Source organism: Ochotona curzoniae, unplaced genomic scaffold (assembly GCF_017591425.1).
Source record: "Ochotona curzoniae isolate NIBS_2020 unplaced genomic scaffold, NIBS_Ocur_1.0 patch432, whole genome shotgun sequence".
NCBI classification, from domain to species: Eukaryota; Metazoa; Chordata; class Mammalia; order Lagomorpha; family Ochotonidae; genus Ochotona; species Ochotona curzoniae.
The window spans coordinates 401,075-414,867 of record NW_024467009.1 but is presented as its reverse complement, the minus strand read 5'-3'; the positions used below and the strand labels follow the sequence as shown (position 1 = coordinate 414,867).

Genomic DNA, 13,793 nt, shown 5'->3' with positions numbered 1-13,793 from the left:
ACTGGTGAGGGATGTCCATTTATTGAAAACATCATTCAAGCATATGTATACAATGTAGAGGGAAGGCAGAAAGGTGGTCTCGATAGTACTCCCACCCTACACTGTTATTGTATCTTGCCAGTAGGCATGCCTATCTCTCTGGACATTCTAATCAAGTCCCCACTTACATTCTGTTAAAGGGTTGGGAGCTTAATGTTTTAGGCCATGTGCAGGTAGACCAAGATAAGCTAGCACCTGGGCTGAAAGCTATGCCTTTGGGTATGATCATTACATGTGACTGGTAAACAAAATAAAGGTTACATTTCACTTCTCAGAGTTGCTTATCAAGGAAATTCTGGCACAGCTTCGCAGGGACTGAGAAATTGGGATACAGCGTGCTACTACTCGGGATGTATGCCCAGTGAACAGGCCAAGATGCAGTCTTTGTTAGCTGAGGCCACTCTCAGGGCTTTGCCTTGGAGACACAGTGTGCCATGTGCCTATGGCGTCCTGCATGGAATAAGCAGGCAGAGATGCAGGAGCAATCTGCCATACTTATTATTCAAGGAGACAGTGGCCAAATAGGATCCACATTTGGCCAGATCTCACAAAAGAATCTTGTCTCTGCACAAGTTTCATCCTTCACACCTGGGTCTTTATCACTACAGCTGCCACATGCATGACTTGATATTTGTGATTCCAATATAATTCTGTAATAGGATGAGGAATTTTGAGATTCTAAAAAAAATAAATGTGTAAATGAGAAACATGGTATTTCAAGCAAATGTTATACACTGAGCATTTAGTATCAACATTAAATCTGAAAGCAGAATTCCCATTTACAACCTCACAGCAAAGGGAGATTACATACAACTTGCATCTTAATTATTTTAGTAAGAAATAACCTCGATTCTGAAATAAAATGGTACTCCTCATGTTTAATAAACACTTGCTGAGACTTTCAAAGTATGTTTCCACATCCATTGCCCTTTTACAATGTTTTGTATTTGCACTCTTGCTAATGGTTCTTTCTTCATTCACTTTATAAGCTCTGACAGACAATAATAACAGGTTTATGGCAGCTATTCTTTGTGACTACATTTTTTGTAGTGCTGAGGTCCGTGACTCTGAAAAAAAATTGACTTCATAAAAATGATTTTTCATTCAATGCAGTATGTTTGCCCGTTTCTTTGAATATGCTAATTACTAAAGCATGTATGCTTTGCACTGTGCTCAAAACATTTGGGTGAATTTTAACACACATGTAATACATTCGTGCTTCCCTATGTGAATTCTGATGTTTAACAAAACTTGACTGCTTGCAACAGGATTTTCAACCCAATACATTCGTGTGCTTCTTATCCTGTATGGATTTCCTGATGTCAAATGAAACCTGTTTGGTAAGTAAAGGCTTTAAGATACACAATGAATTCATAAGTTTTCTCCTGTGTGGATACTTTGATCTATGATTAGGTGTGACATATGAGAAAAAGCTTTTCCACACTCACGACATTCAAAAGGATTCTTCCACACTTTGGATTCTCTGATGTCTAATAATGTGTGCCACATGAAAAAATCTTTTTCACACTCACCACATTCATAAGTTTTTTCCATAGTGTGGATTATCTGCTGTCTAATGAGATATATTAGATTATACTCTTACTTTTATTTGTATGATTTAAAAATAAAAGATTTCCCACTAACTACATTCATAAGGTTTTTCACCTGTGTGTATTCTCTGATGTAATCAAATGTTGACTTATCAGGAAATTCTCTTCCACACTCACTACATTCATAAGGTTTTTCCCCAGTGTGGATTCTCTGATGACTAATGAGGTGTGATTTTTGATAAAAGCTTTTCCACACTCACTACATTCATAAGGTTTCTCACATGTGTGGATTCTCTGATGCCTCATGACGTGTGACTTACGAATAAAAGCTTTTCCACAGTCACTACATTCATAGATTTACCCCAGTGTGCATTTTCTGATGATGAATGAAACCTGAGTGGTTATTAAAAGATTTTCAACATTCACTGCATTTATAAGGTTTTTCCCCAGTATGGATTCGCTGATGACTAACGAGGTGTGACTTACGAAGAAAAGCTTTTCTACACTCACTACACTCATAAGGTTTTTCCCCAGAGTGGATTCTCTGATGACTAACGAGGGTGGACTTACGAAGAAAAGCTTTTCCACACTCACTACATTCATAAGGTTTTTCACCTGTGTGTATTCTCTGATGATGAACACATTCTGACTTTGTGGGAAAAGCTTTTCCACAATCACTACATTTGTAAGGTTTTTCACCTGTGTGTATTCTCTGATGTCTAAGGAGGAGTCGCTTACAAGAAAAGCGTTTTCCACACTCACTACATTCAAAAGGTTTTTCCCCTGTGTGGACTCTCTGATGATAAACGAAGTCTGTCTTTCTGGCAAAAGCTTTTCCACACTCACTACATTCAAAAGGTTTTTCCCCTGTTGGACTCTCTGATGATAAACGAAGTCTGTCTTTCTGGCAAAAGCTTTTCCACACTCACTACATTCAAAAGGTTTTTCCCCTGTGTGAATTCTCTGATGATGAACGAATTCTGTCTTTCTGGCAAAAGCTTTTCCACACTCACTACATTCATAAGGTTTTTCCCCAGTGTGGATTCTCTCATGTGCAATGAGCTGTGGCTTACAAATAAAAGCTTTTCCACACTCACTACATTCATAAGGTATTTCCCGTGTGTGTTTTCTCTGATGCCTAAGTAGGTTTGACTTTTGAATAAAAGCTTTTCCACACTCACTACATTCAAAAGGTTTTTCCCCCGTGTGGATTCTCTGATGATGAATGAAGTCTGTCTTTCTGGCAAAAGCTTTTCCACACTCACTACATTCAAAGGGTTTTTCACCTGTGTGGACTCTCTGATGATAAACGAATTCTGTCTTTCTGGCAAAAGCTTTTCCACACTCACTACATTCATAAGGTTTTTCCCCTGTGTGTGTTCTCTGATGCCTAACGAGGTGTGACTTACGAATAAAAGCTTTTCCACACTCACTACATTCATAAGGTTTTTCCCCTGTGTGTGTTCTCTGATGCCTAATGAGGTGTGACTTCTGAGAAAAAGCTTTTCCACACTCACTACATTCATAAGGTTTTTCCCCTGTGTGGATTCTCTGATGATTAATGAGCTGTGACTTATAAATGAAAGCTTTTCCACACTCACTACATTCATAAGGTTTCTCCCCCGTGTGTGTTCTCTGATGCCTAACGAGGTGTGACTTACAAATATAAGCTTTTCCACACTCAGTACATTCATAAGGTTTTTCCCCTGTGTACGTTCTCTGATGCCTAATGAGAGATAACTGCTGCTGAATGAAATTTCCATGCTCGGTGTATTCATACGGATTCTCTGCAATTTGAAGGATTTGAACTCTAATGAGTTCTGACTTCTGGTTCCTGATTTCTTTACATTCATTTGACACATACAGATTTTCTCCTGAGTCAGTTCTCTGTTTGGGGGTAAGGAAAGATTTATAGTAGCCAACATGAATTTCTTCTCCCATACTGACAGGTTGCTGATTGCATAGGTCTTTGGTATAAACTTGCTCACACGTAAGGACTATCTTCTGCCTGCTGAAAGCTTTCTCTTTCCCATTGTGTTCAAAGGACTGCTGACAAATGTGGATCTTGTCAAGATGACTGAGATTTTTCTCACTCTCGAGGTTGTTCTCAGGAACAACTGAGGCCTGCTTCTTTTCAAATGGCATTTCATCAGACTTCCTATGGGATAAGAGAAATTAAAATAAACTATGATGTCATTTCCTCTCTCCTTTCAAAAGGCATTAGATCTCTGAGCCCCTCCTGGGAGTTGCTTTCCTCCTCCCCTCTTCCAAGTTCAACTGGTCCATTAACAAGTAATAATTAGACTAGTTTCCATTTTCTGTTTCTACACCATGTTAAAGGAAAGATTCACTGAGCTTTCCTGGTAACATTTGGTTTGGTGCACAATATGGGACTTGAAAAAGTATTTTGGCTCTTATACAACACCAATGAGCGCAGACTTAGGAAAAAGAAGATTCCACATCATTTGTACTGAGCCTGTGGAAATGACCTTTTCAACACATGCCTCTGAAAAATATGAACACACCCACGTACCCATGCAATCCTCAGCCACAACCTAGGTCCGGCTAAACCTCCAGATGGATTGTATTAGGAAAGGCCACAGCACACAGCAACGTGAAGTGGAAGTGGGGGAAGACAAGACTGAGCCAGGTTGCAACACATGCTGGTGGAAAATGAGTTGAGGCAAGCCGTGGCAGTCAGGGTGATGTTGGTGCTGGACTCATAATGCCTGCGTGAAGGAGATCCACTGGGTCCCTGGTAGCCTTGTCTGGGACCTTAGGCACAGCTGTGCAATAAGCACAGTTTATGAACCCCAGTGGCTGCATGTGTGGTGGTTTCTGTTGCCTGGCCTGAGTCCTTGGCTGGTCAGTGCAATGGGTCCTGGGTCTGCAAGTCCTGGTAGTAGAGGATGTGGCAGGCCTCAGGTCACCTGGCTTGGATACTTTACATGCCTGCATGGTGGTGCTAGCTCAGTGAGCACTGAAGGTGGGGCTCCACTGGGCAGGATTGACTGGCTCAGTTCTTGTAAGGACTCCTTAGTTGAAAAGGAGTATTGGACAACTGGCCTGGATCCACCTGGAGATGGCAGCCCACTGAGGCCTGGAAAGCACATCCAACAGAAAGGAAGAACAGACGGAATAACTACCTCAGCCAAATGATGATAGCAAATATCTGGAGGAAAGAAGACCCTAAGGTCAACCATGTCAGCCAATGAACATTGAAAGGGTTTCCTCTTGCTTGAATCAGTGAGATGGACCCCATTTCAGAACTATAAGAACCACTGGGAAAGAAATGTTGGGGGGTGTGCCATATTGACACCCTAGTTTGGTATCAGGGGTCCAGTACCCATCCTTAAGTACTAGGATGGTTGGGAGGCCTAGTATAGCTTCTCTGAATATCATTTAGCCTTGACCTAAAACAGGAAAGAAAAATAGAAGATTTGCAAATGATAATACCAATTTTAACACACATTGAGTGCAATTAAATCACACACAGACACACACAATACACAGAAACCCAACTCATAAAAAAATGATTAAGTTGCATTCCCCTAGTCCCACCCACCTCATGATGTTGGAGGTGGGTGGAGTCTAGGCCTGCCTTGTACCCAATGTATCCACTCCGAGTGTACTCACCAGGAAGGGCGAAGCCTTTTGAGCCCAGGAAGGCCAAGACTCAGCTCTTCACATAGTCCAGTGGTTGGACATAGAGCTATGTGGCTGGACTTAGCAAAGACTCCACAAGATTTCTACTGAGCCATTGGAAATGACCCTTGGCACACCGTGCCTCTGCACTAACATGAACACATCCACCAACGTAACCTCCAGTCACTGTCTAGCTCCACCTAAACCTCCAGACTCATTGTGCTTTTAGGATGTGGGGGGTGGGGGAGGAGATAAGAAGTATAACACCTTAGGACCTTAGAGGCTTTAATCACCAACTACCTATTTTCACTTTTGCTATCATGTCAATTTTCATTTTAGAAGCAAGTCTCTGGGTCCTAACACTTGGGAAACTGTTGGAGGATTGACACAAGAGGCCAATTTTCTGCATGACTTGAAGCTCCTTCAGTGGATCCTGAATCTCAACTACCTGACATGGGACCAAAGTTCTGGGCTCCTTTTTCACACTTCACACTGGTTTATCAGCATTGAAGGAGGGATGAGAGTCCAGACATCACCAAATATTCACTTTGGTTTGAGTTTTTATTGTTAAGCTGTGTTTATATTTACTGGAAATTCAGATATACAGAGAGGATGTAAGACACACAAGAAGATCTTCCAAATGCTGACTCACATTCCAAAAATACACAACTGCCAGAGCTGTTTCAAAGCCAAATACTAGGAGCTTTTTCTGGGTCTCCCACACAGCTGTATAGCCATAAGCATGTGGGGTGTCCTCACCAGCTTTCCCAGACCACAGGCTGCTGAGGTCCATGCAGTGGATGTGAAAGACATGAAGGTGTGAAGAGAACTTTTCCATTGCAGGCAAGGCCACAAGGAATTTTCCGCTGCATGGCAAGGCCCAGCTGGATGTCTCTACAACCACCTGAAAAGCAGTTCCATTTCCCTTTGCATACACACTGGACAAGCCCACAGAGATATTTGTAATTAGGCATTGTCTGTCACTGTGGAGTTGAATTTATGATTAGTGTGTGCTTAGAAGATGATGTTGGTGATACCATCTTAGCAAAAGGGTCTTTTATTATTCCTGCTCCCTCAGCTGCCCCTCTGATCATATGAAAATCAAGGGTGTTAAGTCCCTACACCTAGCAGGAACCTAGGCTTAGGGTTGTCCTCCTACATTGGCCACATGCTAATCAAGGATATTAAGTCCTTATATGTAGTGGAAATCTATTCTTTCCCTCTTTCATTAGTCTTTAGGTCCCTCCTTCTGTGATGTACTTCCTCCCTAAACTGAATCAAGACTAAGTTGGAGCATCAGAATAGTAATAGGAATGTGTTACTGATTGACATGTACCATCTATTGAGAACTTCCTGACCACAGGATTAGGACAGCTGATATCCTGCCTCAAGGTGAAATAATTGGTAGAACTATCCTTAGGAAGGCCTGCTTGACCAGGTGTGAAAAGTGGGTGTCACGGTTCGTGAAGGCTTCTGTACAAAGAAAGAGGACAGCTTTCTTGAATTGTCCATTATGATCCTGAAACTGTAGTGGTCCATTTATTTTCTATGCCTACTCCACGCGTCCTTCTTAAGTTCTGAACTTGGCTAATCTGGACACCTGCAATGGGCAGAGAACTGGATATTAAGTGGAGCTGCCAGGGCAGAAACCAGTGTCCATATATGATCCCAGTGCTTGCAAGCTGAAGGACAGCCACTAGGCTATCATGCCATGCCCTCAGGTTTGATCTTTAGAAATGACTTATGTGGATGACCCCCTCTATACTTTATACATGACATCAGAAAAAGCCAGTTTCTTCAGATTTGTCACTCATGTGGCTTCCTACCTCGGAGAGCTGAACAGCCAAAGAATGGCCTGTGCAGATTTGAAGCTGTGTAGTAGCAGCTATTTCCTTGTTGGTTGAGAAAAACCAATGGCAAGTGTCTTACACACAGGTTCCTGTACAGACAAGGAATGTTCATAGGACACTTAAAAATCTGAGACCCTTCTGAAAAACATTGCTGTCTCCATTCAACAGGCACATGATCTCCTCCCTCTGCTTCCTACATTCACCTGGTCACTTTCCAAATAAAACTTCTGTCTGAAAATGAAAAAAAAAAAAAAAAGAGAGAGAGAAAGAAAAAGGGAAAGAATGAAATCCTATTTCTCAAGTCTCATTTTTGTACAATTTCCCTTTCATATTGTGTTTCATTTATGGCCAGAGATAATGCTAAGCATCTTTGTGGCAATGCAGCTCTCATTTTAGGTATTCTATAATTTTTCAGATTACAACTTACCTGAAGATTATTTCTTGAACTTTCTGCTTAGCTCCAAGCAGCTCATTCTTTCCATGGGGATCTGAAATGAGGAAAAGAGTAATCATATGTATGAATCACATCTAAATGTAGTGTTTTCAAATGCTCAAGTGAAGTCAATGAAATTTATTGCCATTCTAGATACAGCATATTTTAGTATTAGTAAAATGTAGACATTTATAAGCATTATTAACTAGGCAATATATCTCATCTATGAATGCCTTAACATAATACCCATCTTTTTAAATTAAAATTTCAATTATGTGACATTGTGTGTTTCACATAAAGTGGGATATGAGAGAAAATATGTCATAAAAATATAAAATAAATCTTGGGGTATGTTACATCCAATCTCAGCACTAGTTTGTCTTTTCCTGGCTACTCTGCTTCAAATACAACTTCCTGAAAATGTATCTTGGGAGGTGGTAGATGTGATTCAAGACAAATATATACTTCTAAATTTATGCTGACAGGCTGGCAAATTGCTAGAATAAACCTATTCATGGAGACTATAGAATACCTGTGTCTCACCGGCTCTCCTTCTGGAAGAAACTCAAAGTTAAACTCAAATATAATTCCAGTCAACATTTACTGAAAGAAGTATCTGCTTCCCTGCTGACCTACCTGGAAGTCTCTGATTCACAGATTTCTCCACTATCCATGGTGCTGATTCTTGTTCCAACTTGAAGATCACATCAGGCTTTGTCATGGAGTATCCTGTTAATGGAGAATGATGCAGATTTTCTGAAATCACCACTGGTCCTACCAACTACTACACTTTCAAACTCCTCTTTCATTATCAAATGGTACAGAAGTGTTCTTCTTGGGCATGACAGAACTTCACTCACCCACAGACAGCAGATTGTTATAGGTCTCAAGCATCACCTCCCTGTACAGAGCCCTCTGAGAATTGTCCATTGTCTGCCATTCTTCCTGGGTAAAGTCCACAGCCACATCTTCAAAGGACACCAACACCTGTACCAGCACATGTCTCCTCAGTTCTGGATCATTCAATAGAAACACTGATAGTACATTCTCTGTATATTTAATTTGCAACTTCTATGGACAGTTTAATTTACAATTCATACAGCATCATACTTAAATGAAAATATTTTGTGCTATATCACTTTTGCAATTCCAAAGGTACAACAGAATATTCCTTATTCTCTTAAAGATTATATTCTCTAAAAATTCTCACTCTAATGAACTGTGGAAGGCATTGCTAGAATAGCTCTCCAAGTGGAAGATATCACTCTGTGTGTCCGTTATTGCCACTGTGCTTTTCAACTAAATTACGATAACTAATCATGTTGACATGGAGCCAAAATATTAACTCAGGACCTATAACACTAAGCTGTGTTTAATTCTTCAGTGTGTGTTCAATTTGCATCTTCTAGGAATGCAGCTTAATTTACATCTATATGGCAACATAAGGTAAAAACAAAATAAACCATGTTGTCCTGTATCATGCTTGCAATTCTGATGCTACAATATCATTATTATCCTGTATCAGATTGTTTTCTTTATAAGCATAGAATGAGTTCACTATACAATATTTAGATACACATGAGCTAAATATGCTACATTAGATAATTAAGATAAATGCTTACTATTGTACAAGATAACGAGAAAATTGAGTAGCTTACTAATGATTTCCTCAAACATAGAGATACTTAAAATTATAAAGCAATAATAAAATTCAATTTTCCTGCTTCACAGTGAAATAATGAAATACTGAATACATTTTCAAACTTTACTTGCATGAGTAAATATTTCCTTCAGCTTATACTGGAATTAAATATATATAATATATGATCATATATATCAAAAATACACATATACATACATCCTCAAAAGACAAAACAATATGGAATACATATACATGTAATTCTAGTGTATAAATATAAAACTATACTTTTTTTTTCTTTTTTTCACTTTTGAGTATGCACATATTAAAACTTTCCACTTTGTTTTCACTTTACTTTGTATGGAATAACATAATAAAACTGAAGTTTTAATTTCCACATAGTAAACTACAGCTTAGGAAGGAAATAAATGATAGTCTCATACAGAACTATCTTCTTCAGACAATTAGTTCATATTAGCCAGTCACAGCCTGCCAGCTGAACAGAAGGTATACATATAAGATAAATGCCATGCTGCAGCAAACTTAATTTTTTTTTTAAATATTCTCGAAGCCCTTTAGCATCTACCAATTTTCTGGGTTTGCCTTTTGTTCCAGTAATTTATTTACTAAATTTTAACATAAAAACAGCGAATGTAGCAGATACACATACATTTAACAGTATGATACTTCTTTTGAATCCTCCCTTTTACCCTGTTACTCTTTTTTTTTTTAAAATTTATTTATTTATTAGAAAGTCAGATATAGGGAGAGGAAGATCTCCCATCTGATGATTCACTCCCAAGTGAGCGCAAAGGCTGATTCTATGACAGTCCGAAGCCAGAATCCAGGAACTTCTTCCGGGTATCCCACATGGGTGCAGGGTCCAAAGGTTTTGGGTCGTCCTCCACTGCTTTCCCAGGACACAAGCAGGGAGCTGGATGGGAAGTGGGATTGCTGGGATTAGAATTTACGCCCATATGGGATCCTGGTGTGTTCAAGGCGAGGACTTTATGCACTAGGCCATAACACCAGGCCCTGTATTTAGCTTATTTCACTTAATATCTTGCACTCTAGTTACACTCACTTTGATATAATACACAGAATTTCATTTACACATATGCTACATGTTCCTTATTCAATTATCTAATGATGGACACCTCAATTCATTCCACATCTTGTGCATTATGAATAGTGCTGCTATAAAAAAGATGGTATCTCTTTCATACAACATGTTCATAACTCAGAAAATACAACTAGTAGTGAAAATGTAAACTTACAGCAGTCTTATTGAAATTTAATCTTTTTTATTTAATTTAAGCTTTTTCTTAAAGGTTTATTTATTTTGATTGCAAAGTCACATATACAGAGACAAAGAGTGACAGAGAGGAAGGTCTTCCATCCAATGATTTACTGCCCAAAGGGCCTCAATGGCTAGTGTTCTGCTGATCCAAAGCCAAGAATCACGAGTTCTTCCAGGTCTCCCATGCAGGTACAGGGTCCCAAGGTTACTTTTCCAGGCCACTGGCAGGGAGCTGGATGGGGAGCAGGGTTGTTGGGATTTGAACCGGTGCCCATATGGGATCCCAGCACATTCAAGGCAAGGAATTTGCTTGCTAGTTTACCATTTTGAGCCCAGCAATCTTATTTTTAAACCTTTAAGAAATTTGATATTATTTTCACATGTTGACTTAATCTATAACTCCATCAGCAATGTATAAAAGTTTCCATTTTTGACATCCTCACCAGTAATTGTTACCAATTTCTTCCAAATAATAATAGCCATTCTGACAGGGTTGAGATATCTCATTGTGATTTTGATTTACATTTCTCAAATGGCTACATTTTGAGAACTACCTACTGAGGTCCTTTGATCATTTTGTACTGAACAGGGGATGTATATGTTGTTAAGGTCACAAGGAGCTTTAAAGATAAAAGTTGCCAAATTGAACAACACATGGAACTTCCTGTGTCCTGGTATTTGACAAATTATTATTATTATTATTATCCACTGATTTCCCATGCCACAATCAGGGAGCTGGATGGGAAGTGGAGCCACCAGGATTAAAACCAACACCCATATGGAATCCCAGCATGTGTAAGGCAAGGACTTTATCCACTAGGTCACTGCAAAGGCATAACTCCTTTCTTTCTGATCCAGCTCCCTTCTAGTGCATGTGGGAATGCACAGGATGTCCCAATGCTTGATTCCCTGTATTGATCTCGGAGAACTGGGAAGAAGCTTCAAACTGGTCCTGCTTTAACGATTGTGGTCACTTAGAGAGGGATTAAAACAGAAGGAAGATCTCTCTAACTCTCCCTCTTTCTCTATAGTTCTGATTTGCATATCGATAAATTAATTTTTTTAACAATTTTTTATTAATTGCAAAGTCACACATACAGAGAGGGGAAGAGACAGGAAGATATCCGTCCGATGATTCACAACCCAAGTGGTTGCAATGGCTGGCACTGCACCAATCTGAAGCCAGGAGCCAGGAATCTCCCCCAGGTCTCCCATGCGGGTGCAGGGTCCCAAGGCTTTTGGCCATCCTTGACTGCATTCTCAGGCCACAAGCAGGGAGCTGGATGGGAAGCGGCTTTGACGAGATTAGAACCGTTGCCCTATGGGATCCTGGCATGCACAAGGTGAGGATTTTAGCTGCTAGGCCACCATGTCAGGCCTGATAAAATAAATCTTCACTGGAAAAATGGATGTGCAATGGATCCCTAGGGAGTGTAAACAATAGTTATAAACAAATAAATCATACAAAATGCTTAATTTCTGGATACTTAGCATTAGGCTACAAACTGAATCAGAAAGACACCAAAAAACTTGATAAAATAGGCAGTTAATGAATCAGCAATAAATCTCTTCAAACCAAAGGTCAACACTAGTTGTCTTCACTACTAAATTCTACCAAATTAACACCAAATTTTCTAGAATTATGGTAAAAAATTAAAATGAAGAAAACCATTCCATAATTATGCTGAGCCTAACAGTACTTGGATTCCTAAACTAGACTGAATCAGCAGTAGGAAGATCTTCTATGTCTGACTGTTTAAAATGGTGAGGGGGGGGGGAGATGGATTTGCTCATTAAAAATGCAATCTCCATTGCTGTACAATGATTTCTCTATATATTTACTTAATGCTCCTTCTGAAATAATTGCTTACAGTCCAGAAATCTAGCTTAAAATAATTTAAAAGGCATAGACCAATTACCTGATAAAATAGATGTAAAATTCTTATCACAGGGCCGAGAACGGTGGCCTTGTTGCTAAAGTCCTTGTATTGCATGCACCAGGATGCCATATGGTCACTGGTTATAATCCCAGCAGCCGACGCTTCCCCATTGGGAAGAAAACCATCTAAGTCTCTCCTATACTTTATATATCTGATTTTGCAATAAATAAATCTTTAATAAAAACATTTCTATAATATATGTAAAACAAATGAAGCATCACAACAATAAGCTCACATGTACTAGCCAAGGTGCACCTAACTAGAGAATGTAGAAAATGGGCCAATAAATGAAAATTAACAGAATGAAGAACAAGCATCATTAAAATTATCTTATAGAAAGCACTCAATGAATTTCTACATTTATTTTGAAATAACTTATATAGGTAAGTTGAAGAAATCTACAAATCTATAAATACTTCCAAATCTACCTCAGTTGAGGTACACAGAAATAGAACTCAATAAAATAATATCTATAGATAACAAACCTATAGCCATCACACAAATGAATGCCAAAAAACCAAAAGCATTTCCTATAAGATACGTAACCAAATTAGAATGACTACTTTTTATTGTTATGTAATTTAATATTCACCCAAGTAAAGTAGACAAGGTAAGAAAATAAAAGGCAAAGAAATAAACACATACTAAATTAGTAAACTAAAAGGTACAAAATTAATTTGATTCTAGATTTCATTTGTTCCCCCGATGTTATTAATAGTGAAACCTATATGAATATTAAGAGACTGTATTCAGTCATTAAAACAAAAAAATTCTTATTTGTTACAAAATAGATGGAAATGGATGTAGTGAGATAAAATAAGGCAAATGTAGACCAAACTAACATGTTATCATATATGAATGTAAAAAAATAGCTGCAAACTTAGAATTGTGATTGCTACAGGTTGGTAAGAGTGAAGACCAGGGATAGGAAGGAGGAAGAAAGGTAGCAAAGAGGGCCCGGCGCGGTGGCACAAGTGGTTGAGGTCCTCACATTGCACGCCCGGATCCTATATGGGCGCCGGTTCTATCCCGGTGGCCCCACTTCCCTTCCAGGTCCCTGCTTGTGGCCTGGGAAAGCAGTCGAGGACAGCCCAAAGCTTTGGGACCCTGTACCCTCGAGGGAGACCCGGAAGAGGCCCCTGGCTTCGGATCGGCATAGCATCGACCGATGCGCTCACTTGGGGAGTGAATCATTGGACGGAAGATCTTGCTCTCTGTCTCTCCTCTCTGTATATCTGCCTTTCCAATAAAAAAATAATAAAAATAAATATTTAAAAAAAAAAAAAGAAAGGTAGCAAAGAGAGACAGAGGGAGCAAGATCCAGTGTTCCATCCCAGTGCATGGTGAGTGCAATTAACAATGACAACGCAATGGGAACAGAGGACCCTGTGTGCTGT

General features: G+C 39.3%; 2 protein-coding genes across 2 annotated transcripts; both read right to left on the bottom strand.

The window, feature by feature from the left end:
- Positions 1-1,655: 1,655 nt before the first annotated feature.
- On the bottom strand, positions 1,656-3,734 carry LOC121167812 (zinc finger protein 260-like). The gene is given in 3 exon segments (XM_040997457.1): positions 1,656-1,944; positions 1,946-2,462; positions 2,465-3,734. Coding segments are annotated over 3 exon segments (2,031 nt in total). The 3' UTR covers positions 1,656-1,700.
- A 3,750-nt stretch (positions 3,735-7,484) lies between these two features.
- On the bottom strand, positions 7,485-8,637 carry LOC121167808 (zinc finger protein 334-like). Its single transcript, XM_040997455.1, has 3 exons — positions 8,378-8,637; positions 8,154-8,246; positions 7,485-7,572 (listed from the first exon to the last, which is right to left on the bottom strand). Exons 1-3 carry the CDS (start codon positions 8,445-8,447, stop codon positions 7,508-7,510), a joined length of 228 nt encoding a protein of 75 aa, XP_040853389.1. The 5' UTR covers positions 8,448-8,637; the 3' UTR covers positions 7,485-7,507.
- Between the last annotated feature and the right edge of the window lie 5,156 nt (positions 8,638-13,793).

Coding starts and splice junctions, on each gene's coding strand:
- LOC121167808 (XM_040997455.1), bottom strand. CDS start 8,447: ATGGACAATTCTCAGAGGGCTCTGTACAGGGAGGTGATGCTTGAGACC. Junction 8,247..8,377: donor TAACAATCTGCTGTCTGTGG/GTGAGTGAAGTT, acceptor CTCCATTAACAG/GATACTCCATGACAAAGCCT. Junction 7,573..8,153: donor TGTGAATCAGAGACTTCCAG/GTAGGTCAGCAG, acceptor TCCTCATTTCAG/ATCCCCATGGAAAGAATGAG.